This window comes from Leptinotarsa decemlineata, unplaced genomic scaffold (genome assembly GCF_025532065.1).
Source record: "Leptinotarsa decemlineata unplaced genomic scaffold, Ldec_3_MD MMD2_tig00000010_RagTag_RagTag, whole genome shotgun sequence".
NCBI classification, from domain to species: domain Eukaryota; kingdom Metazoa; phylum Arthropoda; class Insecta; order Coleoptera; family Chrysomelidae; genus Leptinotarsa; species Leptinotarsa decemlineata.
In genome coordinates, this window is record NW_027412538.1 from 700,662 (window position 1) to 726,387 (window position 25,726).

The 25,726-nt window shown below is 34.8% G+C and overlaps 1 protein-coding gene across 1 annotated transcript in view; it reads left to right on the forward strand.

Moving 5' to 3' along the window:
- LOC111509937 (uncharacterized) overlaps positions 1-25,726 on the forward strand; it is a 78,922-nt gene that overhangs the window by 25,191 nt on the left and 28,005 nt on the right. Inside the window, exons 7-14 of the mRNA XM_074171196.1 lie at positions 748-850; positions 940-1,073; positions 1,130-1,417; positions 1,481-1,649; positions 8,627-8,745; positions 15,342-15,657; positions 20,271-20,454; positions 24,569-24,948. Coding sequence (XP_074027297.1) covers positions 748-850; positions 940-1,073; positions 1,130-1,417; positions 1,481-1,649; positions 8,627-8,745; positions 15,342-15,657; positions 20,271-20,454; positions 24,569-24,948 — 1,693 coding nt within the window. The remainder of the gene's footprint in view (positions 1-747; positions 851-939; positions 1,074-1,129; positions 1,418-1,480; positions 1,650-8,626; positions 8,746-15,341; positions 15,658-20,270; positions 20,455-24,568; positions 24,949-25,726) is intronic.

Consider the following 25,726-nt stretch of genomic DNA (forward strand, 5'->3'; position numbering starts at 1 on the left):
GATGATATTGACCGTGATATCCGGCTGGAACACCGGTTTCGGCGCATTCTTAGGGAGAATTATGACGACGTGATCCGTCCAGCTTCAGAGGAAAAACTGAGGGGGAACATTAGAGCCTCCAGACCATGATAACCCATTAGTTAGGGAAGCTGTAGATTATTCTACAGATAACCCCTGCCGATACAGAAGGCTCCGTCGCTCGGTTAAGTGAAGGCCCCACGACGTCTGGTAAAATGAACAGTTTGTTCATCGAATACCCCAGTCAGGAAGGGGTACACAAGGCCAGAGCGGCATAGAGGTCATTGATCTTTATGTCGGCACTAAAAAAACACCTTCAGTTATGAAGCACTCGTCCTCGTAACGAAAGACAGTTGAAAGGGTAGGGGAAAACATTTCCAACTTGAAGAAAATAAAGATGACAGTATCGTCACATTTTGTCTTCAATCGAGGACCGCCTGCCCGGTACTTAACGTGTCCAATAGGCGAAAACAGCTGTCTACTGATGGGAATGATCAGAATAGTACTTATCTATTTATCTAATCTATCTATCTAATCTATTTATCTAATGGTAATGGAAAATTTTATGCTATTTAGGATCAAATCACCAATATCAGTGGGGAAAAACTTTAATTTCATTTATACCTTTGAAAAAAAGTACTTTAAATAACCCACCTAAAACAAACACTAAATCAAAATTCAAACCATAAAATTGAAATATACAATAAATATTTCGGTTATTGCTTCTAGATTGGAAGTTTGGCTGGGAATTTGATGATCAAGAACAGACACAACGACTTTCCATCTGATGTGTTTTTGATATTGGAGACGTTTAATGCTATCTTAGTAATAGGTGAGATGTCACGTATATAGTCTGTTAGCATATAATTAAAATGGAATATGTATCACAAAATATTTGATATGGATAATATTTTATTTCAGTTGATGTTGATGATAATGAAACACTGGCTACTCCAAAGGACTTTGTCAAAATGGACATGAATAAAAAAGTTATTAAAAGTATTGTTTTGAATGCCCTACCCACGGACAGAAATTTTAAATATCTGAGCTATAAGGTATGAGTGTATTCTGTAATAGTATCGAACTAATATTTGGTAATTAAACATTTTAGATCATGCCAAGGGCTCAAAACGCTCATGCTATGGTGAACGCTGGATTTCTGTTAGAGCTGACTAACAACAACACGGTAAAATCAGCGCGTATAGTATATGGAGGGATAAACGCCCAATTCATTCATGCGGTCAATACAGAAAATCTTATCAAAGGACAGATACTATTTGACAACAATTTATTACGCAGAGCATATAAGTCACTGAATCAGGAACTCCAACCAGATCATGTTGTAGGTGATGCATCTCCAGAATACAGAAAGAATCTGGCAATTTCTCTATTCTATAAGGTGAGATAATTTTTTGAAGCAACTTATTTTCGCCTCACAACTGATTTATAATCACTTTTTCAGTTCGTATTGAATATCGCCCCAGAAACTGCAGTCTCAAGTAGAAATAAAAGCGGAGGTACACTTCTTCAACGACCTGTCTCGACAGGAGTTCAAGAATATGGTACAAATAAAAGTAAATGGCCTCTCACGGAACCTGTTCACAAAGTTGAAGGTTTAGCTCAGACTTCAGGTATCGTGTCTCCAATTTTTTCTACTTATGAAAGAACACAACCAAAATCAAAAATATCCCTACATACTAGATTTAGGCAGTCTAGTCATATATATATATGAATATATTAAATAGATAAGTTCATACATACATACATACAGGTGAAGCTAATAAAAGCGTGTTAATAAAATGATTTGAAATCCCTGAAAGAACTAATAAAAAAGAAGAAGAAAATGAATAGCTGAAAATAACAATTATATTAAGCAAAAAAACCTGAAATGAAATGATAGTGAAATGAAATACTAGTAAAAATAGAACGATTGAACAAAAAATAAAAATAAAAAGTCAAGAGAATCCAAGCCAATTTACTTCACGTCATTTTCTGGAATTCATTTTTAATTCTTCTTTTTTATTAGTTCTTTCAGGGATTTAAAATCATTTTATATAATATCAGACTAATGAAATTCATCATGAAACAAACACTATACAAAATGTTCAAAAATCATTATCACTTTTTTATAATTCCGGACAAAGATACCTTTGATATTTCAAATAAAACACCCTGTATTTTCTGTTCTGAACAATATACAGTTCAATTATCTTTAATTTTATCCTGTGATTCCCTATACCTAACCTCAATGGTTTTTCAGATATTAGCTTTTTCGAATAGTAGTTCTTATTTCAGTGCATTATTTCAATCAAGATAGCTTTGAAACGACATTTATTCAACTTGTTGAAAGAATTCTAATTGACAGTTATTGTGTTTAACGTTATTCTAAACATTCGCTGAATTATTACTCTTCAAAATGAAAACGTATCCCATTCAAAAGCGAGTAGATATGATTTTAGCGATCGGTGAGTGTTCAGAAAATTGTCTTCTGGCGTGGAGAGTATGCCCAAAAATGTCCAGACCGGAATCATCCAAACAAGTTGGTTTCCAAACGATTGCTACATGAATTTCGTAGGACTGGAAGTGTAGCTTATGAAAAGGCTAATAGACCAAAACCTTTCATTGTCAATGAAGAAAATGAATTTTTATGATGGGATCAATCATAGAAAACCCTCATACGAGTCAACGTAAGATCGGGAAAGATACAGGAATAGGCAGACGCAACATTTCTAGGGTAATGAAAAAATACAAACTTCACCCGTACCTTATTCAGATGCACCAGGAATTTATGAAATAGACTTCCATTGACGAGTTTTGTCTATGGGTTCTGGACAAGTTCCCTGAGGATGAACATTTTCTGGATACCATTTCATTTTCTGATGAATCTACTTTATATATATATATATATATATATATATATATATATATATATATATATATATATATATATATATATATATATATATATATATATATATATATATATATATATATATATATATATATATATATATATATATATATATATATATATATATATATATATATATATATATATATATATATATATATATATATATATATATACGAATATGAAAGTTATTGAGTGTCTTGATATAGAAACAGAAGTTAATATCGGACATAGCACTCAAGAAAGTGGCAAACCATAGACACGTGTTTCGGGCTTTTGGCCCATCATCAGTATGGTGCAGCCAAGTGTAAGGATGGGCAACACTTGGTTACCAAAAGATGGAAATACAAATGCACGGAGCCACCAGCAGGAGCCAACCGCACATTTGTGGTTTCAGTTGGTTTGCCACTTTCTTGAGTGCTATGTCCGATATTAACTTCTGTTTCTATATATATATATATATATATATATATATATATATATATATATATATATATATATATATATATATATATATAATAAATATTTCGTTTATATACATGAGTGGGAAAGTAGAGATTCAAATGATTGAAAATACTACATATACACACCATCGATCGCTTCAAAAACACTTCACTAACTTTCTTCGAAAGCTTCTGATAATTCCTCTTCCATATTCTCTGTTTCACTCTCACTGTCATCATTTAAATTAATAATGATTTCATTTCCACCATTAATATGGAAGTGTCCAATCTCCATATAGTCTTTTTCAACTAAAATAACTTTTTTGATCCTTTTCTGTCAGTCTTGGAAGCGATGTCAAGAACTATTACACCATTCGCATCCAAATTATGGATCAATGTGTTTTCAAACCATTCCTCGAAAATATTAGCCTCCACGTTCTTGTGATAGTCAACATGGCAGTCCTTAAGTTTTTTCCACATATTTTCAAAGAATTCGGAACCCATCCTTTACTTTCTCCGCAATGCACAATGATTAGTCGCGATCCTTTGTTTGCAGGCATGTTAAGCCTACACATTCTCGAACCATCAGTCCACCCTTTTGTGACTGTGTCGTGAATGTCACACCAAGTTTCGTCCAAATAGAAAATTTGCCGTAGTTCTTGTCTATATTTAGTTATTTGTTCTAAATATTTGTCATACAATTCCACTATTCTTCTGCTTTCCATAACTGCTTGACGTTTGTTCATTATTTTAAATATAAATCCTATTTTCTTTATCCAAATCTATCACAGCAGCTCACGTTATGGCCGGAAGTATACAATTTCTTCCTAATGATTTCGATTGTAGGAATCTCATTGCTTTTGTAACAGTCGTATATTGTTTTTTTAATGATGTTATTAGATGAACACTCAAAGGTTTTCGTAATCCCGTATCACATCGCGTCTTGCGTTCATAAGGTTGGTTTTTGACTATTTTGTGTACAGATGAGAAAGTAATTTCGGTCAAATCTGATGTTGCTTGTAATAGTTTGTTTCCTTCGAAACCAAACTTGAGATGTAGATTTTTACATACATTGAAACATACACTCTGTGTTTCAATATTCAAATGCACCAATATCGAATTTCAATACTCAAATCGCGATCAGTACCGGAACTGATCATTAACGACACAACGGCAATACCCATCCCCATATTCTATTCGTCGCCGTAACATGACTTCAAATTTAATTTTATTATTCTTCATCCAATCATAAAACTCGGTTAGTAAAAATTATCCAATACGAACCGCCAATTCTTCAGTCTATGTGGACTAGTTCGTAGCGGCATTATTTCTCTGTATTGGTTTTTTTGGCCTTTGAGATGCCGATAGCTTCAACTATTCACAATAAAGATTACTTCGTGTATACAAGTTATAGGACCATACTTTTTTATGAAAACTTGAATGGTATTTTTTTACAACTTTCACGAGAAAATCTGCCCGAGCTTTTGGAGAATGTGCCGCTAAATATCAGACAACGGATGTGGTTACAATTGGATGAAGCTCCCATTGGCCAGCGAGATCACCAGATTCGACTTGCCTCGATTTTTCCCTGTGGGAAAACTTGAAATGAGGTTTACGACACAACCACACTGAAAAATGTGAAAGAGAGAACAAGGGTTGCTTTTCGAAGAGTGACGCCTCAAATTATTGAATGTTAAGCAGTCTTTCTTAGAGAGAACAAAAATTAACTCTATACAAAGATATGTAGATCATGCAAAAAAGGAACTTAGGAACTTTCAGACACGAACTGGTAGAAAGAGCTCTTTCGAAACAGCTATTTTCATATAAACATTGAATCACACGACAGAAAAATACTTTCGAAACAAATACATTTATATGAACGCTGAATTATACGAGAAACACTTTATTCTATTCCGTTTGTATTCCAAATATTCGTGACGGGATCCAATCAGATATCATTCTCAGGATTTCTACACAATATAATTAATGGAAGAAGTAAAATTTCACTTACTTGGAACACTGCCATACTCACTGCCAGACATAAGAACCACTATTTGAAAAAGCCCATATCTGAAAAACTATTTAGGTAAGGTATAGGGAACCCCAAATTGAAATTAAAGATAATTGAATTTTACATTGTTCATACCAAAAAAATACAGGGTTTTCTATTTGAAATAACAAAGTAATCTCTGTCCGAAATTATAAAAAAGTGACAATGATTGTTGAATATTCTGTATAATATTGAGAAACGGGTTTTATCGAAATCAATGTCCCAAAACCTCTTTTAGACTTGGTCAGAATTCGAAGGGATGATTTCGCAATTACTGGTTTTCCATACTTGGCTCAATGCGTTGGTTACGGTTCATAAATGCAAGTTTCAAAAAGCCCACTTGCTCTTCTGAATACCCTGACAACATACTAACTTGGGGTTGATACTTACTTTTTTCACCCTGTTACAACTATACTAGCACCTCCATAGTGGGGAATGTCCCTAAACCGTTAAGGCACTACTACTACACCTCGATCAAGTTTAATTGTACGCAACTCCTGCTTCCTGATACAGCGTCAGCGACGCTACTGGTTCATTATACATGAAGGTCTCTCATGAAGCTCCCAGCACCAATTTCTGTATGGCTTACGTCCAATGGTGACCATTCCCGAATCTTTTGGCACAGTGTCTACGTTCAGTTGTTGATGTTATTTAGTCGCCAATTATACCTCGAGAACAGTTATAGTTAGGTTCGCAGTGCCTTATTCATATTATTATCCATATTATTTTTTCTTGACCTATTCAAGAGTGTAACGAACTTAAAAAAAAACAAAACTTTGATATATCACCCTTTTTGAGTCACCTTGTAGACTACAAATTAATTTCCTGCTGCATTCTTAATCAATATGCATATAAGGAAATTGAAAAAAAAATCTGAAAAAGTCAATGGTTTGGTTTACAGAGACCGTGTAGTATGGGGTGCTCCATCTGTATAGCTACCAAGCAGAGAACATGAACATGGCAAGTGCAATTTTGCCGAAACGTCTTGATTATACCATCCATGAAGAACTTCGCCAAAACACCAATATATTACCAATATACAGGGTGTAACTAAATAAGTGTAAAACATTTAAGGAGGTGATTCCTCATCGAAAAAAAGATAGTAATTTTATTGGAGCATCCCTTGTTAAGATACAGCCCCTTAAAGGGGGTCTGTACATAAAATTTTTTTCACAATTTTTTTCACAAGCACTGAAAAAGTTACCACATTGAAATTAACCTGACGTTTTGTACTACCAAAAAGACACTTAGCCAGAAATTTATTTGGTTTACCCCATGGTTGTAAGGGGTGGAAAACGCAACCCCTTACAACCACTTGAAAATTCATTTCCGATAGCCTGTTTCATTTTTTGCCCAAAATAAACCAGTTCACAGCAAAAAATTATTTTACGAACAACTACAGAGATACATCGTCATAAATGCGAAAATACGAAACTAATCTAGCTAGTAGGTCGCTATTAAAATGACATACACAAATGAGGAAATGGCTGATATGCATTATGTTTACGGTCTGTCGCAGAGGAATGGATTAGAAGCTTCTAGAAGATAGGCTGAAATGTATCCTCAACGGCAGCAACCTTCACATAGAATATTTGCTCGACTTCATCAACGATTACAAAAATATGGTTCAGTCCACAAAAGAACGCTGGATTGTGGTCGCCATCGAGAAGTACAAACACCACAGCTTGAGGAAGCAGTACTTAATTTGATTGAAGAATAACCTACTACCATTACTAGATAGATTGCTTTCCAGCAATTTTAAAGGAACAACTCTCATACCCTTACCATCTGCAACGAGTACAGGCACTGTTACCGCGAGACTTTCCGAACCGTCTTGAATTTTGCAATTGGATGCTGGAAATGATTAGAAGAAATTGAGATTTTCTGAAGACGATAGAATTCACAGACGAATGTAGTTTTTCTCGGGACAAGATTACTAATTTTCATAATTACCACATATGGGCTGATGAAAACCCTCACGCTATTGTCGAAACTAACAGTTTTCTCTTAACGTGTGGCCCGGAGTTATTGGGGATGATTTAATTGGGCCTCATTTTCTACCTCCTCGATTAAATGGTGAGGCATACGTTCAATTTTTAAGAGAAGTGCATCAGGAAGTACCTTTGGGCGTCAGGAGGAATATGTTTTTTATGCATGATGGGGCTCCAGCCCATTTTAGTGTAGTAGCACGTCACCATTTAACTAAAACATATGCAAATCCGTAGATAGGTTGGGGAGGACCACAGAACTGGCCCGCTCGATCTCCGGATCTCAATCCTCTCGATTTCTCTATTTGGGGCCATTTACAGCATTTGGTTTATCGTACTCCTGTTCGTGATATAGAGGACTTAAGAAACCGCATCATCGATGCGTGCAGGGTAATCAAAGAGACTCCAGGAATATTTGAGCAAATACGTGGCTCAATGCGCCGACGTCTAGACGCATGCGTAATGTCTGAAGGTAGATATATTGAACATTTACTATGATTTCTACATGTTGTCTGCTTCGTTATTAATAAATTAGTTTTGTTTATTACCCTTTAATCATTTAAAGCAGGTACTAACTACAAAATAACAATAAATCCAGTTCGCATTTAAGACGATGTATCTCTGTAGTTATTCGTAAAATAATGTTTTGCTGCGAACTGGTTTATTTTGGGCAAAAAACTCAGAGACATTTTTGTTTAGAATTAAACAGGCTATCGGAAATAAATTTTTAAAAGGTAAACAAATAATAAGACAAAAAGTAACATTGGAAATAAATTTTTGGGGATGCGTTTTCCACCCCTTACAACCATGAGGTAAACCAAATAAATTACTGGCTAAGTGTCTTTTTGGTAGTACAAAACATCAGGTTAATTTCAATATTGTAACTTTTTCAGTGCTTGTAAAAAAAATTGTTATACCAATTCTATGTACCCCCTTTAAGGGGCTGTATCTTAACAAGGGATGCTCCAATGAAGTTTCTTTATATGAAAAATATCCTATCTTTTTTTCGATGAGGAATCACCTTCTTAAATGTTTTACACTTATTCAGTTACACCCTGTATACTAATAAATTTCATGTATATACTTCATCAATTATCACAGTCTGTTAGAATGTTCTCAAAATTTTGATTGATATAAAAGTCAAGTGATATTAAGATCTTTAGTGTTATTATCGATTTTTTCTTCTATACTATATTTCAAAAACAAATACTTTCAGGTCAAGCACAGTATGTTGATGATTTGCCAGATCAACCGAATCAACTTTTTGCGGCGTTTGTAACAGCAGAAGCTATTGCCAATTCTAAAATTATCTCGATTGACGCTAGTGAAGCATTGGTGAGTCATTATTAGAAAATAATAATAATTATATTTTGCGAAGGAATCGTGAACCGATCCAGCTCAAAAAAAGTCCCCCACTCCACAACTCTAACCCTCACCAACCAAACTGACGTCCTAAACGCTACTCATTACTTAACTTTATTCATTTCATTTGTATCTAACAGGATGAACTTCCACTTCCACTGTTGACCACAAATCAATAATTCCTAAAGTAACCCCTGAAATTTCTTGTGAATGGTTTATAAAAAAGGATAGGTTCTTTGTCATTGTTAATTGGAAGGACGGTATCCGGTTAGTTAACGTGAGTGAGTTTTCGCTATACAATAGTTTCCTCAAGCATAAACTAGTTTATGCTTGCATAAACTCAAGCATAAATTAGTTTATGCTTGAGGAAGCTATTGTATAGCGAAACACGTGTCGCGGTTTTTGTAAAACCCTTTTATAGTGAAAATCATACAATAAACTGTGTTGATTAGTTTAAATTCATTATTTCGGTTACGGTACATATTTTAACGAAATCCCGAAATACGTCGAATTAAAATTATAATTTGACATACTTCAACGGAAAAATGCTACCCATATCTTCAACACCCGTCGAATGACAGGTACTACCCCTAATTTTTTAAATGGGAAGCATATGTTTGTGGTATATCATTTGAAAGGTCTCTTCATTCTCTATTCATAAATGTTATAGCTTTCAACTTCATTGCAACAATTAAGATATAATAAAATAAAATCGTATGGCTACCGAAATTCGATAAAATACACTCAAAACTTATTGCAATATACTCAAAACTTGATTCATGTTGAGGTATTAATAATAAGAAAGTAAGCAAAAACCATAGCAATGTTCTTTCTAGATGGTATCCTTTAAAAAACTGTAAATAATGACGTTGGCAACGTTAATTTGAAACGCCTTGTCAGCTTGTTTTGTATTTTATTATCGTACATTATTTTAAATTTGAAGTTCGTTAACTTCAAGTCTGACAAATGGTTAGCTTAATGGAAATGCATAAAATAATAGTTTTACAAATGATTGATTACGGAGACAAAACTCGAACACATCAGAAAGTAGCTCGCCTATTTTATAAGAAATTTCCTAATTTACCGCGCATATCTCAAGGCAACTTGATTTACGTAGATCTTCTCTTGAATTCATGAGTTTAACAACCCCTAGAATTTTCATGGTGGTATTGTAAATTGGCATCCTGTCTCTCAAGTACCTACCTGTCCTTACAGCATACCTGGAAATTCTAATAAAATCGATATTTCAAAATTTACATTTCAGTTTTATACTTGATAATGGGATCAAACCCGAAACCGGTCGTATAAATAAAATTTTTCTAGTGTATTTAGACAAAAGTGCCTTTATTCATTTCATTTAATTGAAGAATGTCAATTTATAATTTACATTTGACGTGTTTCGGGATTTTTAAAATGTGTACAGTAACCGAAATGATGAATTTATTCCATTTGGCTTTTACATACTGTATACTAGTACTACATATCGTCTAACCCATCTAGCATTGTGCACTCTGAGAAGGCAAAGTTCATCGTGAGCATAGGTATACTCACAGAGGGTATTCCACTGAACATGTAGATAGTTCTAACTAATGAATTGAACATTAACCTCTTAGTGAGAAATCTGTAAAAACGAATGCATGAACTAGATAACAATACTGTGTAATTCAAATATATACAAGATTCCTGGCCTGATCACTGATCGTGAATAACCGTAGATGAACAGTTTTATTTGAAAAAAACGGATAATACATATTCATCATATACATAATGATGAGAGAAATACATATAATTCATCATTATGATTGGAGTGGATTTCAAAACTGAATTTTTGGAGTTTACAAGATCATTTCCTTTCAATTTTGATAAATAATAAAAGAGAAATGCCTGAGAGAAATGCTTGTGATGTGATTACCTTGTTGGCGACATTCAAACGACAGGCACAATAAAACTCGAGAGATCGATTAGTTATGTTTTTGTTTCATCTGATTATAGTATTGAACATAGTGAACTAGTGATCTATCATTACTTCCACCGTAAATTTTAACCAGATAACAATCTACAAAGCAACTAGTATTAATGTTCAAAAATTTAATTGAATGAAAAAAACTACCACTGCTATTAAAAATATCAAGTTTCATTATAATCTACCAAAAATAACTATTTGAGAAAGAGAAAGATCCGAGTACTAGATCGAATTTAAAAGAAGGTTTTTGAATGAACCTTTTTCCTGAAGTACGAAAAATCACTCACTAGCAACGCTAGTAGTAGTTCGGTAGGGACAAACACTGTCTAATTATCATATAAGCATATGGTAAAGTACAATTAAAAAAGAATGTTTTTAATAGAAGGAAATGTGCCTGGAGCAAAACTAAAATTTGCAACTGTAAAGGATAACAATGTTGTAACATTAAAACGTTGGCTTGCATGCCGTAATTTAAAAGTAACTGGAAAAAAAGTGAATTAATAGACAGGTTAGTAAACAGACTCCAGTGAAAGAGTAGCGGTAGATTCAAACTGCAATAAAAGAAATTTAAAATAGTTATGAATTTCAGATTTATTACCGAGTGAAATATGAATCAAATATACATGGTAATGAAATAAATTTAATATAATATAATAAATGAATATAATTTAATAAACGATTGAAGTTATATCTCACTCTAATTAATGGTAATTAACTATGAAAAATTTACTATTCATTTCATATTTAGAAGCATACATATGAATATTTACTTATTTTTGGCACTGTTAAATCCACTCTCCTGTAAGCATGTACCCATTTCTTACATCTAACCTCAATTATATGAGGTTTTATAAATGGTATAAAAAACACGTTGTCTTCCGGATATCGATTATTCGACGTACGATTCGCAAAACAGCAATACTTTGTTGGCATTATACTAGCACAAAATAATTTTTTATATCACATGTATATTTTTAAATGATAAATTAATATTACGTAAATAACACTGTTTAACATGTGGATAGTTTGTTTGTCTCTACTACTAGTGCTGCCTCTCGTGACACGTTCGCTGTATTATTCTCAGGAAAAAGGCTCATTCTATTCGACCAATCTGGCCGTTTTGATAATCGCCATAAAGGACGAGTACTAAAATTTCAAAAGGCATTTCTTGGGATTTTCCAGTAACAGATTCAAATTTCCGAATACTGTTGTTACTTGAGAGAGAAATTCATTTTACTCCGAATTACTTCAATTCTTTTGAAAAATACTTTAAGAGTATTTTTCTATAGTTCAAGTATTTTTAGTACTTCTATTAGGAATTTTATGAATACCCAGTACCATAATTGAGAATTGAGCATTCGAATTCCAAATAACAATTCTTACGCATCAAAAGTATCTATTCAAATTATTTCTAGTTTCTGCATTCCACAGAAAAAAAAAACATAAAGTGAATCAAGTATCATTTCAATTTTTATTAAAGTACTTAGGTATAATAATTCACCCAAAGTACTTCAGCTACGTAAAAATAGGTGTAGTATCACGCTAAGAAATAGTTTTTTTTATGAAAATATCATCAGAGAACTGTTATTTTAATGAAATTAGTTACAGAGCGTATCAACATAATTTGACGAATAATAATAAGGTTTCAAAATCAACTCTTCAGTCAGGTGTGGATAGAGAAAAAACTTCTACAAATTATATATCATAATATGTACTTATTGTTATTGGTTCTATAGGTCAGATAAAAAAAATTATCACAGAAAGGTCAATACATTCAAATTTTTCAACAAATGGTGAATTTCTTGCTAGATCTACCCAAAATAATATTCCTTGAAATAATATTGATTGTTTACATCATTTCCATAAAGTTTTTCAAATCGTTTACACTAGAGGAGGATTTCCAATGACCGATGTTACTAAAACCAATGTTATTGCCTGTATAAACACTAAACTATATCCATCCAACAAAGTAATTCAAACAAAGATAGATACGTGATCAAAGCATGATCACCACGCACATCTGCATCTATTGGGTAAAATAAACAAGCCTCCCTACGCATTGTTACAGTGTCGGAGGGCTCAGTTACGTTTGAACGCTTGTGGTGTGTACATATACGGTATTTATGGTAGAAATTTAAAATTTTTAAAATATCAAGTACTGATACGACTGAAGAAACTGCCAATTTGTGTCCCTACACTCCACCTGAAAAAATTTCCTATATCCAGCCGCATAAATAAAATTTCGGTCGTTCCTTAGTGCGACTCTGTACAAGTAGCCTTGTCTGGGAAATCACGTGCACTATACATGATAATGTTTTAGAGCACTCTGTTGCTTAGATGGACAGACTATATATTCATCAAACCTTCTTCGATGTATGACATCATTGACACAAACGTCGAAATATGAGAAAAATACCTCAACTTTTTAAACGGTTTTGTTTAGCTTGCCCTTGATGCACTGTTTGGAACCTTTGGTGTAGTAATGAATATTACCGGAATTTTTTCCCAATACCAAACTCTTATTTTAACACCTCGACACGTGTTTCTATCACCAAGTGATCATCTTCAAGAAGAAGATCAACCTGCCCTGTTTGTTATTTATTTGGGTCAAATTCAGTAATTGAAGTTTGACCCGCCTTCCTGTTGAAATATTGATCTGAAATTTGGTACATACATTCAGTTTCGATGACAATACAATTTAATATAGTATGTGTCATTGTGAATCCAAGATGGCCGCAGCTACAAAATGGCGGATTACATATTTTTTCACAACTATCTCAATATGGGTATCAAATGACAGGGCTTGACTAGTACTATAGTGGCACACTATGAAAATAATGCAAATTCATTATAATCCTATTCAAAGAACTTCGTCAACTCAGAATCCGGATACAAGCATGGATATCCCACTCAAGCCAAGATTCTGTATCGTGTCGAGGACTATGTGGCAGTAGGGTGGATGAAAATTAGAAACTAAAAACTTGAAAATGAAATAAGTGAAAACAATTATGTAAACCGATTTTATTGAAAAATGTACTGAAAACTATAAAATAACTCGGAAGGTCCTAGGTGGCAGTCATCACACCTATCTCCTCAGCAATCTACGATATTGATCAGATGAAAAAAAAATCGTTGGGCATAGTATTTACATATTTACTCAGGTTACGCTACGCCCAACGATCTGATTATTTTTTTATCTAATCAATTCCGTAGATTGCTAAGGAGAGTGGTGTGATGACCGCTAACTAGGACCTTTCGATTTTTTTAGTTCTCAGTACATTCTACAATAAAACCGTTTTACATAATTTTTTTACTTATTCATTGACAAACAATTGATCAACTATGTTATGTAGCCAAAGATGGTAGTCAGGGACAAGCTTTATATAGGTTAGGTTAAGTCCAAAGTGAGTGAGTCTATTTGACTCTCCACAGCAACCCGCAAGGGTTCATTATGGCTCACACCTAATCACACTCGACCAAATAAACCCAGCTTCTTAACGAAGCCGATTAGTTTGTATGGTGAGTGGTCTTTCAGGTCAGATGGTAAGAGCACGGCTCTGCCGAACTCTAAAAACCTGATTTGGTCCCCAGCGGGGCAGGTACAAGGTATATGCTCTGCTGTTAATGAGGTAGTCGGCTAGTCAAGTTGAAAGATTCCCACCTTTATACCCGCGACAACCTTCCCATATGAGGGTTTTTTTGCCTGTCAGCTACACCTGACGATGCCATAGATCCAACCGTGCAGGGCTTTTTCGCCTCTGGTTTTGGTGAATCATCACTTGAGCGCAAACGTTTGCTAACCTGCTCATGAGAGGTTTGTTCCTCCACCTGTGACAGATTCTGCGTACGCCGCTCAAGAATTTGGTGTAAGGCGGTTTCATAAGGTTCCCCGCTCTTGGAGAGATGACTCAATCGTTTTCTGACTGCACCATCAAACCTTTTTTTCAGGTTCAGTTATTGGATCAGGAGTTAGATAGTTGAGAAGCTCCTGCTCCTGATCTTAATTTACAGGAAGGTCAGTTGGAGTCGTAAACTCGACATCCGTTTCCTCTGTAGACTAGCTCCTGATCTAAATTTACAGGGAGGTCAGTTGGAGTCGTAAACTCGACATCCATCTCCTCTGTAGACTCGCTCCTGATCTAAATTTACAGGGAGGTCAGTTGGAGTCGTAAATTCGACATCCATCTCCTCTATAGACTCAGCGTCAGAAAGAATTTTTAATTGATTCTGTAATTCCCGTATCCAGCGGGGCTACGTGGAAGCAGGCATCCGATGGCCAGTTTGCTCAACCCCCACATACCAATCCAATGCACTCGCCAAAAACAGCATGCACAGTGGTTAAGGCAGTGAAAGATGAACAAGGACAGCCAACCCGCAAGCTTAAAATATGTTGTTGTTATGCTTGATCCATGTAAATATTTCCGGGAGAGTGGATGTTAGAACTTGATTGTTATTACAATAGATGTTATATGCTCGTGTGAACGTGGTCATACCCATTGGTTTCAGTACATACTGTTATTATTATTGAGTGAAATAGTTCACTATAATTTATTGAGTATTGTCAAACCTGTTGGCCATAACCTGAGAAATACTTCTTTTGCTATAGAAATTGAACGGAGTAATTGCCTTCTACGATAAATCCGACATTCCTGGTAACAATACTTACGAACCCAAATCAATGGGCGAGAAGATAAATCCTGTCCAAGAAGAACTTTTTTGTAGTGGAACAGTTCAATATTATCACCAACCCGTTGGAATAATCGTTGCGAATGACAATAATCTTGCTTGGAAAGCTGCAGGATTGGTAAAAGTGAACTGTAGCCCACCCCAGATCAGTCCATTCCTCAATGTGAAAGACGTTGTTAATGATAATATCATGGATAGGATTTCTCATAAAACCACATTTTTACCAAAAAGCAAAGGTAAGTCATTATTAGTGTTAGTATTTGGAAATGATCTGACATTCTGGCATTACCAGGTTTTATCTCATTATCACTTAAGTAGGTTTTATCTTTCAACGCGCTATGCCTAGTACGATTCTTTGGTGGAATAATACAGATAAATACAGAAAAGTCTCATTATTGTGCCGTAACTTCTACTCAGAGTACATATTCTCGAATCCAATGAAAACTTACTGCCTGGTGCAAAAAGGGGTCGGTAGCACATTCTTCAAATATATTGGGGTTCGAAAGGAGGATTGTGGCAAGGACAAAATTCTAATGATAATTCAAGATCTATTTTTCAAACTTCTAAATGATGAAATAGTTATTGTCATTTTTCCATATTGAGCCAGAAGGTTTGCCGTAAGAAAACAAAAGTTTTGACAAAAAAATCAAAAATCCCTACAGGTACATGATCACTTAACCTCACTCAATTACTGTGGAGGGTGATAAATGAAAAATTGTACTTTTCTTATCAACCAAGGTTTTATTACCTATTTGCCGAGCGCACTGGTGCCACTTTCTTTATGCTGATATATTTGTAACCCAGTTGGTTGATTTCATGCAGTCTACACAATAATTGCACTGGAATGTACCACATATAAGAAGCTGCACAATTCACATAATCATTCGCTTAGAGGTCTGCCGTAAAAGTGCGAACTCTAAAATGACAACAGGTATTCCAAGAACGTCTCACTACGTCGAATTCCTATTACGGTATCCCAGTATACAGGGCTTTTCACGATGAGCGTTAATTGGACGTTTCTGGCAAACCAGACAACGGATCAACCTGTCAATTTTGCGCTCGATATTTCTAAGGCCTTTGACCGTGTGTGGCTGAGGGTTTGCTGGCCAAACTTCGATGCTATACCTTGTCGTATCAGTTTTGTGTATGGCTCTTCATCTTCCTGAAAGAACGTTACCTATAAGTGGCCGTCGATAGATATATCTCGAATACTTTCACCATCAACGCTGGCGTTCCCCAGGAATCCATATTTTCTCCAATTCTCTTTTTATTGTATATCCACGAATCATTGAAAAAAACCAAGAATCCAATATATTGATCTACTGGACGACAGCACACTTGTCTCGTCATTCCACTTGGATTCCAGGACATCGGCTACGAAGGCACATCTTCACCAGCAGCATGAGGTTGCATATCTTAATGAGGATCTAGAAGTGATTTCGAGTTGGGGTGAAAGTAACCACATTCAATTCAATGCCACAAAAACCTAGGCATCGGTTTTCTCTAAGAAGATAAATATCTCCGAACCGGATATAATAACGTCAGGTCAGACAATTCCGCTTTCTGCTTCGATAAGTTTGTTATGGGTTGAATGGACACCAAAATGTCTTGGCACAATCATGTCGCTGGAATTATAAAGGTTGCTTCTCAAAAGCTTAGAACAGATGCTTTAGAAAGCTCAGATCAGACCTGATTAAAGACGCCAACATCATGTGTAACCTTGATATCCTGGAACATCGAAGAAAGGTTGGAGATTTGCCTCTCTTCTATAGATACTTTCACGGGAAGTGTTCAAGTGACTTGGCACATTTGATTCCACCAAGAGCGATACATATCAGAAATACACGAAGAACTGTGGCTGCTCATCGTTTTGAGGTTCAACATCTCGAACTTCGCTGTTTAAGAACTCTTTCATCTCCATCGATTCAAATCTAATGTGAATCGCTACTTTCGCACTTGTGTTCCGTCTTTAAAAAAAACAGGACTAAAATATTTCAGACGATGCGGCGTTGCCGCTTCTACTATAAAGTAGCGGCTTCTTTGATTTTTCGAATGGAACATCCTGTAGATATTATCATATTATGATTTCTTATCACTTTGTCAGCAACTTCGTGTACTATTTCTCTATAACTATCTGTTACCGTTTAGAAGATAAAAATTAATTTTGATTTCTTTTTACCAAACATGTACTTTTTTTATAAACGCTGATAATCTTGAACTCTCTGGTACTGAGACGATCAAATTCGAAATTGAGTCGAGTGGTACCGTGAAAATCTTCATATCACGTGATATTTTCATTTGCTTCATACAGGCTCTTCAAAAAATGCACATGAAAAAATGTTATTTTTCCAAATGGAACACCCTGTATATTTCCACATTTTCAAGCTCTACATCCAATTTTGGAATGACTTTGTTTGGTAAATCCTACCTCGATTTCGAACTGTTTTTGAAATGAACTGTTTCAAACAGAAACTGGCGTGGTTTCCTTGTATTCATCATGTATTTTTGAAATTTAAGTAACATCTATTTTATATTACGTTAATATTTCTTTTCGATTTAGTTTTCCAACAGTCTAAAATCAGTCAATTTGAAATTGTATGCATTGAGGTATTGAGTGTTCCTACCGTACAACATTGCAAATTAAAATTTTTCATTTGTGTGCTTTGGAAAAATAAATGATCCAATTTTGAAACGTCAAAATTTCGTCATTGGTTTTGGCTGACTATGATATTAATTATAATGGAATAATGTCAAGATTTAGTTACAGTAATAAATATTTTTTTAATTTATTAATAATTTCTGGTGGGTGCAATATATTTGCAAATAGAACATACCAAGTATTTAATGAGAGACATCTACAACTCCCGAAGCCGATCTATACTGGATTAAATCGACTACTAAAAAACTGTAGGTTGAATGGAACCTTTCGTCCAAAAATCATTCGTAGAAAGTCTAGAGTGGATGATGATGACAATGGCATATAATAGTTTTGAGATTTTTTCATGCATTTCCAAATGCTTCTCTATACTATACAAGTCTGTATACGTGACAATTTATCGCATTCTTAATAACAAATGACATCCCTATAAATGGTGCTGTGTGCAACATTTGAAAGAGACTGATTTGCCTCGTAGAGTGGAACTCTTCAAATGGTTACTTGCCAAGACTCAGGATGATGAAAATTTCTTTGACAATATCAAATGGACAAATGAGGCCATGTTTACAAAAAATGAAATTTTCAATAGATAAAACAGTCATTATTGGACGCCAGAAAATTTCCATGTAGTTCGTCAAAGGGGTTTTCAAGAAAGATGGGAATTTATTGTATTTTATATCGTAAAGAATGGGTAAAAATCGGGAGTTAGAGATGCCTTCAATAGTTTAACTCCAGACTTAAAAGAGATGAAGATATGTTCGAGCATATTCTTAAATACACTGACAATTGAATTAACTTACTAATTCATGAAATTATTTTCAGTTCTTGTGTCATCGTTCATAAACTATGAAGAGAAGTTTCATTTGATGGTTGATGAGTATTTTAATAATCATGTATCAATTGTATTATTTGTGACTGATGAACTAAATCTGTTGAATTACGAAAATAAGTGATACAAGGAAACCACGTCAGTTTCTGTTTGAAACAGTTTATTTTGAAAACAGTTCGAAATCGAAATATGATTATCTGAACAAAGTCAATCTAAAATTGGATGTAGAGCTCAAAACTGTGGAAATATACAGGGTGTTTCTTTTGAAAAATTCACTTCCACTTTCATGTGACCAAAGTATCTGCATTTTCAAAGACCCTGTATGAAGCAAATGAAAATGTTACTCGAAGTGAAGATCCTCATGATATTACTCCACCCTATTTCGAATTTGATCGTCTTACTATCAGGAATTTCAAGATTATCAGTATCAGTACAACCTCCATTTATGATTCAAGTCAAAACATTAACTGTACCGAAACAAATAAAAATGAGAAGAGACGTGATGAACAACTTTAATAATAATAATAAATATGCTTTATTGTCCAAAGAAAAGCTCTTATTGACAAAGCTTTGGTGAACATTTTGAGAACAAGAGATGCCAAATCGATGAAGGGATAACATCGAAAAGACGGTTACAAATTCGCTTCTGAAACTGCACAGGTGAGACTATTATTACATATGCTATTCATTTTTGTTGGACAATAGAAGCCCGAACTAGTAAAAAAAACCTTTAAAAAAGTTGATAGCGCCATTTCTGCGACGACCAATATTACACACATACCTTTTTAATCAAAAAGGACTAAAAATGATTTTAATACTTTAATTGTCCCGCTAAGAGAAGAGGTCTATTTACGTACGCACTGTATAATTAATTGTTCCAGCACACCACGACAAATAATAATGATAATAGGTAATTTCGCGTATCTGGTTCTACTATCGGAGGATGTTCCTAAGAGTTTTAGCAAGAAAATATTATTATACGTTCTCCAGAAGAATACATGAAGCAACTTTTTCCACGATTACTCCGTGAAATTGTCGCGATGACCACGGACGTGAAGTGGGTGATCATTGGGCGCGAGAGTTGTTTACTCTGACTAGAAAAGAGTCACGAAGATTAATCATTCCAAACAATTAATATTTCATAACTGATAATTTTCATCGACCCTCAACAAATTTGTACAGTTGAGTGAGAGCTTAATGTAAAACATAATTTGATTTTTTAGTTGCATTCATATTGCTCAACTCCTCACTCCTCAATTCCTGAAGTTTAAGAAACATGCTTCTTGTCAAAAATGTTCTAGCTGACCTACCATATAAATTGTTGATTATTTATCTTTGTTAATTATACATTTTCAACTGATCAGGGGATGATGTGAAGAAAGTGATCAAGGGAGAATTTTACATCGGATCACAATATCATTTCCATATGGAACTTCAGTGTTGCAGTGTGATACCTACTGAAGACGGCTTAGATGTTTACCCTGCAACCCAATGGATGGATTTCTGCCAAGTTGCCATTATGGAAGCTGTGAAAATTCCTACGAACAAGTAAATATAGATCATAAATGATCATTTCAGTCATTATAAACAATTTTAGAGGATGGAAGTGGTAGAGAGAGGCTGACCCTCTATCCACCAGTTTCATTTCTCATAATATAAAATTAGGTTACTAAAACATCATAAACAATCATAGGAAATATATTGTGTGTCAGGTTGAGCTTCCAATAGAAGTTTGAAGTGAAATAGTGCATTAATCAGAAGATGTTATGTTTTGTATCAATGTCTCATATAGCGTTTGACCTTTTTTATTGGATATCGAGTAGAAACATGACGTTTCATAGTTAAATTTTTCAATTTTGTTTCAAATGAAATGTCTTATATCATTTTCCATATTCGTATCAAGTCGGAAACGTCCTTTCAAAAACTATGGAGTACTATGGAGTATGGCTATATATTACTGAGTTCATACAAAAGTTTGAGTTTTTAAAAACAGTTTAATTTGCATTTGCAAGGTTCAACATGATTTGAAACTGGCCAGACAAACTCTAGTCAGGCGAATTTTGAAACAGCTTAATATCAACAAGGCGTCTGTCCTTGTTGCGTCTAGCCTTGGGCGCAAATGAACTCGCACCAGTATTTTGCAGACTTTTCAACCTATCTTATAAGAAAGGGGTTTTCTGTCTAGTTGGAAGATTGCTCGCGTTCAGCCTATTCACAAAAAAGGCAAATAAAATCGTCGCTTTGCTATCAGTGATATCAGAAATCATGGAGAAAGTCGTAAACCTATCCTCAAATATCTGTGTATGGTTCGCCAGCTTTCTGAAAGAACGTTCCCTGCAAGTAGCCGTCGATGGATATCTATTGGATAGAAAGTTTTCTGACAAACAGGTGAAAATCAACAATTTCCTATCAAATGCTGTGACTGTATATTTAGGAGTTCCTCAGGGAAGTCATTGTGGGCCGTTGCCTTTTTTACCGCGTTATCAAATCTGAAACTGATTTCTACAAAAAACCTAAACCAAATAAGCTCTTTGGTGTTAGGCGAATGGCATGGACCTTAATAGAAAAACTGTCTATCGAACCTATCAGCAGTTTTTAATGTCGATTTTCAAAGACTATTTGGATGATCTGCCTTTGGTTAACTATAACAACATCTGATTTCAACATGATGGTGCTCCATCGCACACTACTAGACGAGTATCTGATTACCTGTCTGAAAGGTTTGGTGATAAATGTATGTGGAATAATGGGCTGGTGAGGTGGCCAGCAATGTCTCCAGACTTCAATATTATGGATAAATTCTTAAGGGGTACACTGAATACTAGAGTTTATGGTCAGAGGGAATATCAAAATATTGAGGACCTTCAACACAGCATTGTAAGAGAGTTCGGAAAATTTAGGAGGAGGGCACAGTTGTGTTATCATGAACAAGGCCAGCATTTTAGCATTTGCTGTGATTTATTTTTGTCTTTACATTTCAGTTAATTATTGTTATTTGTTCAAAATCCTATTTTCATTGAAAGGGATACAGTATCTAATTTACCTCCTCCACACCTCATTTATCAAATTTTGATTGTTGATTCTGTCTCCGTATTTTTTCCTTGGCTTTTCAAACGAACCAAACTCGGTGAGATTTTGATCCAATAACTGGAACATAGTTCGATGTGGTTGTCGTCTTTCGGGATACAATTGTAAATACATTTCCGATATCCTAACACTGTTTCTATCGTATTTGTAATAAATTGGTATCATTCATTCGTCAAAGCCATTTTTCGACAAAAAATGAATGACTTGTGCAATAACAAAATTTCATTGAGTGTAACAAATTGAAAGTCAAATTTAAAAACATCAAAGTCAAAACCTATTAGGATAAGAATAAATTTTTTCCATCTCCAATTTTTTGAAAAAGAATGATAACGTATGATACATCATTGAAAAGGTAAAATCTGGTTCCATTCAAAACAGAAAGAATCCAATGTAGCGCCCATGAGAAAAAATACAGTTTATGGTGTCGAAAGACGAAACATCGGATAGCAAATGTGAAAACACCATTATGTAGCAGAGAAAAAGTGACAATGTGGAAATGCAATTTATTTTCGAATCCTTCGAAAAATAAAGCCAGAAAAAAATAAAAACCATTTTCCGAAATTTCCGGTTTTTTCGGATATCTCCAGATATACTCGGAATTTCAGAACTTTCTCAACGGCATATTGTTAGTCAGGTAAATGCGCAACTTTGCCCCAATTAAACCATCTTTGTATCTCTCATAGTGATCCTAATGGTAAGGATCGAATTTGAAACACCCTGTATTGGTTTTTGTGACAATGAATAATACCACAAATGTGGGCTGGTCATTCAAATAGAATCTAAAATTCGTTAAATATACAGTGCATTCCTTTGATGTCCCCCTCCCTTTTATTTTTTGAATGGGTCAACTCAGAAAATTGAAATTTGGGATAATGAAATTAATGCATGAATACTTTATTTTCATGTGAAATTGACAGATGAAACTTTCAAGATGGCGACTGGGCACCAAATAGCCCCATAAAAAGTCCAAAGGTTTCAAATCTGGCGAGCGGGCTGGTCATTCTGTAGGACCTCGACGGCCAATCCAATGACCGGGAAAAGTAGTATCCAAATAGTTTCTTACTTTCGGGAGTAATGTGGTGGTGCTCCATCTTGTTGGAATACAATATCTATATCGAATTCATCAGGATTCGCTTTGACGATTTCAGTGATGAGAAAGTCAACAGTAGTTTCCAGCATATTCAAATACAGTTCCCCTGTTAAATTTTGATAAATAAATTGAGGTCCTACAATATGGTTTCCCAATATTCCTGCCCAAACGTTAATTTTTCCTGGATATTGGGTATGTGTTTCCCGGAAAACGTGAGGAAATTTTGTCTGTGAACATTGCCGTTTGACAAAAATGAACATTCGTCACTGAAACAAATATTATGGAGATGGGTAGGATGCCTTGCAATCCGTCATGATTTCGCAGAATTCTGTTCCTCGATCAGGGTCACAGTAGAAGGAGACACCTCACAAACATTCGCGACGGAATAAGTTGACTATTCAGGATTTACTACCATCTCACAAATTATTTGTACTTGTTGTTCTTCCGAAATGGACCGATGACTTGGGGGCTTTTTGTTATGTACCTACTACCGGTAGTTGTGAATTTGGATACAAGTTTCCTCAAATATTTTCTACAAATAGGACGATTCGGAAAACGATCATTGAAGATCCTTTCGGTTCCGTGAAAGTTACGCGTCGCACCGTAAATAAAAATCGCTTCAATTTTTCCTTCCAATGGACGAGAATTGACCATTTTAGAGATTGTTGACGAGATATCTATCTACTAGTAAAACCGAAAACTAAATGAGAATATTCTAACTGAATAATGATGTTCATTGTCGTACTGACATTTTTTGTCGTTTTTATAAACAAAAAACAACTTAACAAACCTTATCGGGCTGTCGGAATTACCAAATGGCAGATAAAAAAGAATATTTCTAGAAATATCGATATTGTTTGTCTTCAGGAAATTATTAAATGTTTCGCCAATTTGTAGTAGGTGAAGTTATTGACTTCATATCTAGGGTTGTGAAATATTCGTCAGGAGCTTCAAAATGATGTGTCACAGGACCCCCCTTTCTATTCAGTTTTTTTCCCAGATGGCGCCCAGTCGCCATCTTGAAAGTTTCATCTGTCAATTTCACTTCAAAATAAAGTATTCATGCATTAATTTCATTATCCCAAATTTCAATTTTTTGAGTTGACCCGTTTCGCTCCGTTGCATCTGTGACCACGCGGTATCAAATCTACATCTGCTCCCTCGTCTCAAGATTTTCAAATTATTTCAATTTTTCTCAATCATACTTTACCTACGAAGTAAAATTCATATTGCTATCTGTGAAACTTGATCATCTAATTAAAGGGATTATATTTTTAGGAGTGATTAATTTCTGGAAAAGAAAGTTTTTGGCTTTCTACTACTCCATCTTGATACAAAAAAAAGGACTGTCTTTCGGTTTGGGTCTGAAAGTTACTTCTTTGCATGATCTACACATCCATGTATAGAGTTATTATTTTCAAATTGATTACTTCCTTCCTTTCTTTGTAATAAAAAAGCACTAATGGTATTGCTATTGTGTTGCAGGATAAACGTTCACGTTCGTCGTCTTGGTGGAGCTTTCGGAGCAAAAATAATGAAAAACGCTTTACTTTCGACAGCAGCCGCTCTAGCAGCAGTCAAGCTCAATGCACCAGTAAAAATGTCGCTTCCTCTAGAAAAGAACATGGATATTATAGGAGGAAGAATACCCCTCTATGCAAAATATGAAGTGGGAGTGAATGATAATGGCGTTATCCAATACTTGACCTCAGATATGTATTCCGACGTTGGTATAGGAGGAAACGAAATTATATTTGAGTGGATTAATAATTTATTCGAAAACTGTTATAATATAGACCGATGGGAATTCTCTACATACTCTGTCAAAACGGATAATGCGGGTACGACTTGGGCCAGAGCCCCTGGTGAGTAATTTGGTTCTACGACATTTGCCGTTTTCATAAACCTTTATTATTTCTATAATATGACATTTAACTAAAAACCAATGATATAAGAGACAACAGGATCTTTTTCTATCGATGAAAATTTGACTAGTGATAAATATTTGGATATGTTGGAGACTCGAGTAATACCGTACATCAATAGGGTAATTGAGGAGGATATGAATGTATTCGAAAACGAAATAGTTTTTCAGCAGGACTATTTTTGGATCATTTTCCTGATCGCTAGATTAGTAGAAAAGGCCCTACAGAATGGCCACCAAGGTCTCCGGATCTCACTCCTGTAGATTTCTTTCTATGGGGTAATTTGAAGTCTAAAGTGTATGAGATAGAATCAACAACATAAGAACATTTGAGGGAGAATATCATGAGGCATTGCAGAGAATTCTCAACCATGGGAGGGCGGCAAAAGCTCGTTTGTACCATTGTATGAAAGTTCGTGCAAACGTTTTTGAACATTTACTATAGAATTTTTTTCTTCTCATTGTCCAGTCATCAGATTTTGATTCAAGAATCAATAAATTTTTTTTTCTGATTGCTACCATATTTGTCTCTAGAACGAAATGTTCAAAATGTGGCCTCCTGTATAATTGTTGACCTGTTTTTCTATTTTTTCTGCAAGTCATTTTTTCAATAGTTATTTAAGGTGACTCGTTTTCAACTCAAATAATTTGTAGCTCCCGAACTATAAGATTCAGACCATATGTTTTATACTTTGTTGAAATCTGCTCATGAAGGAGCA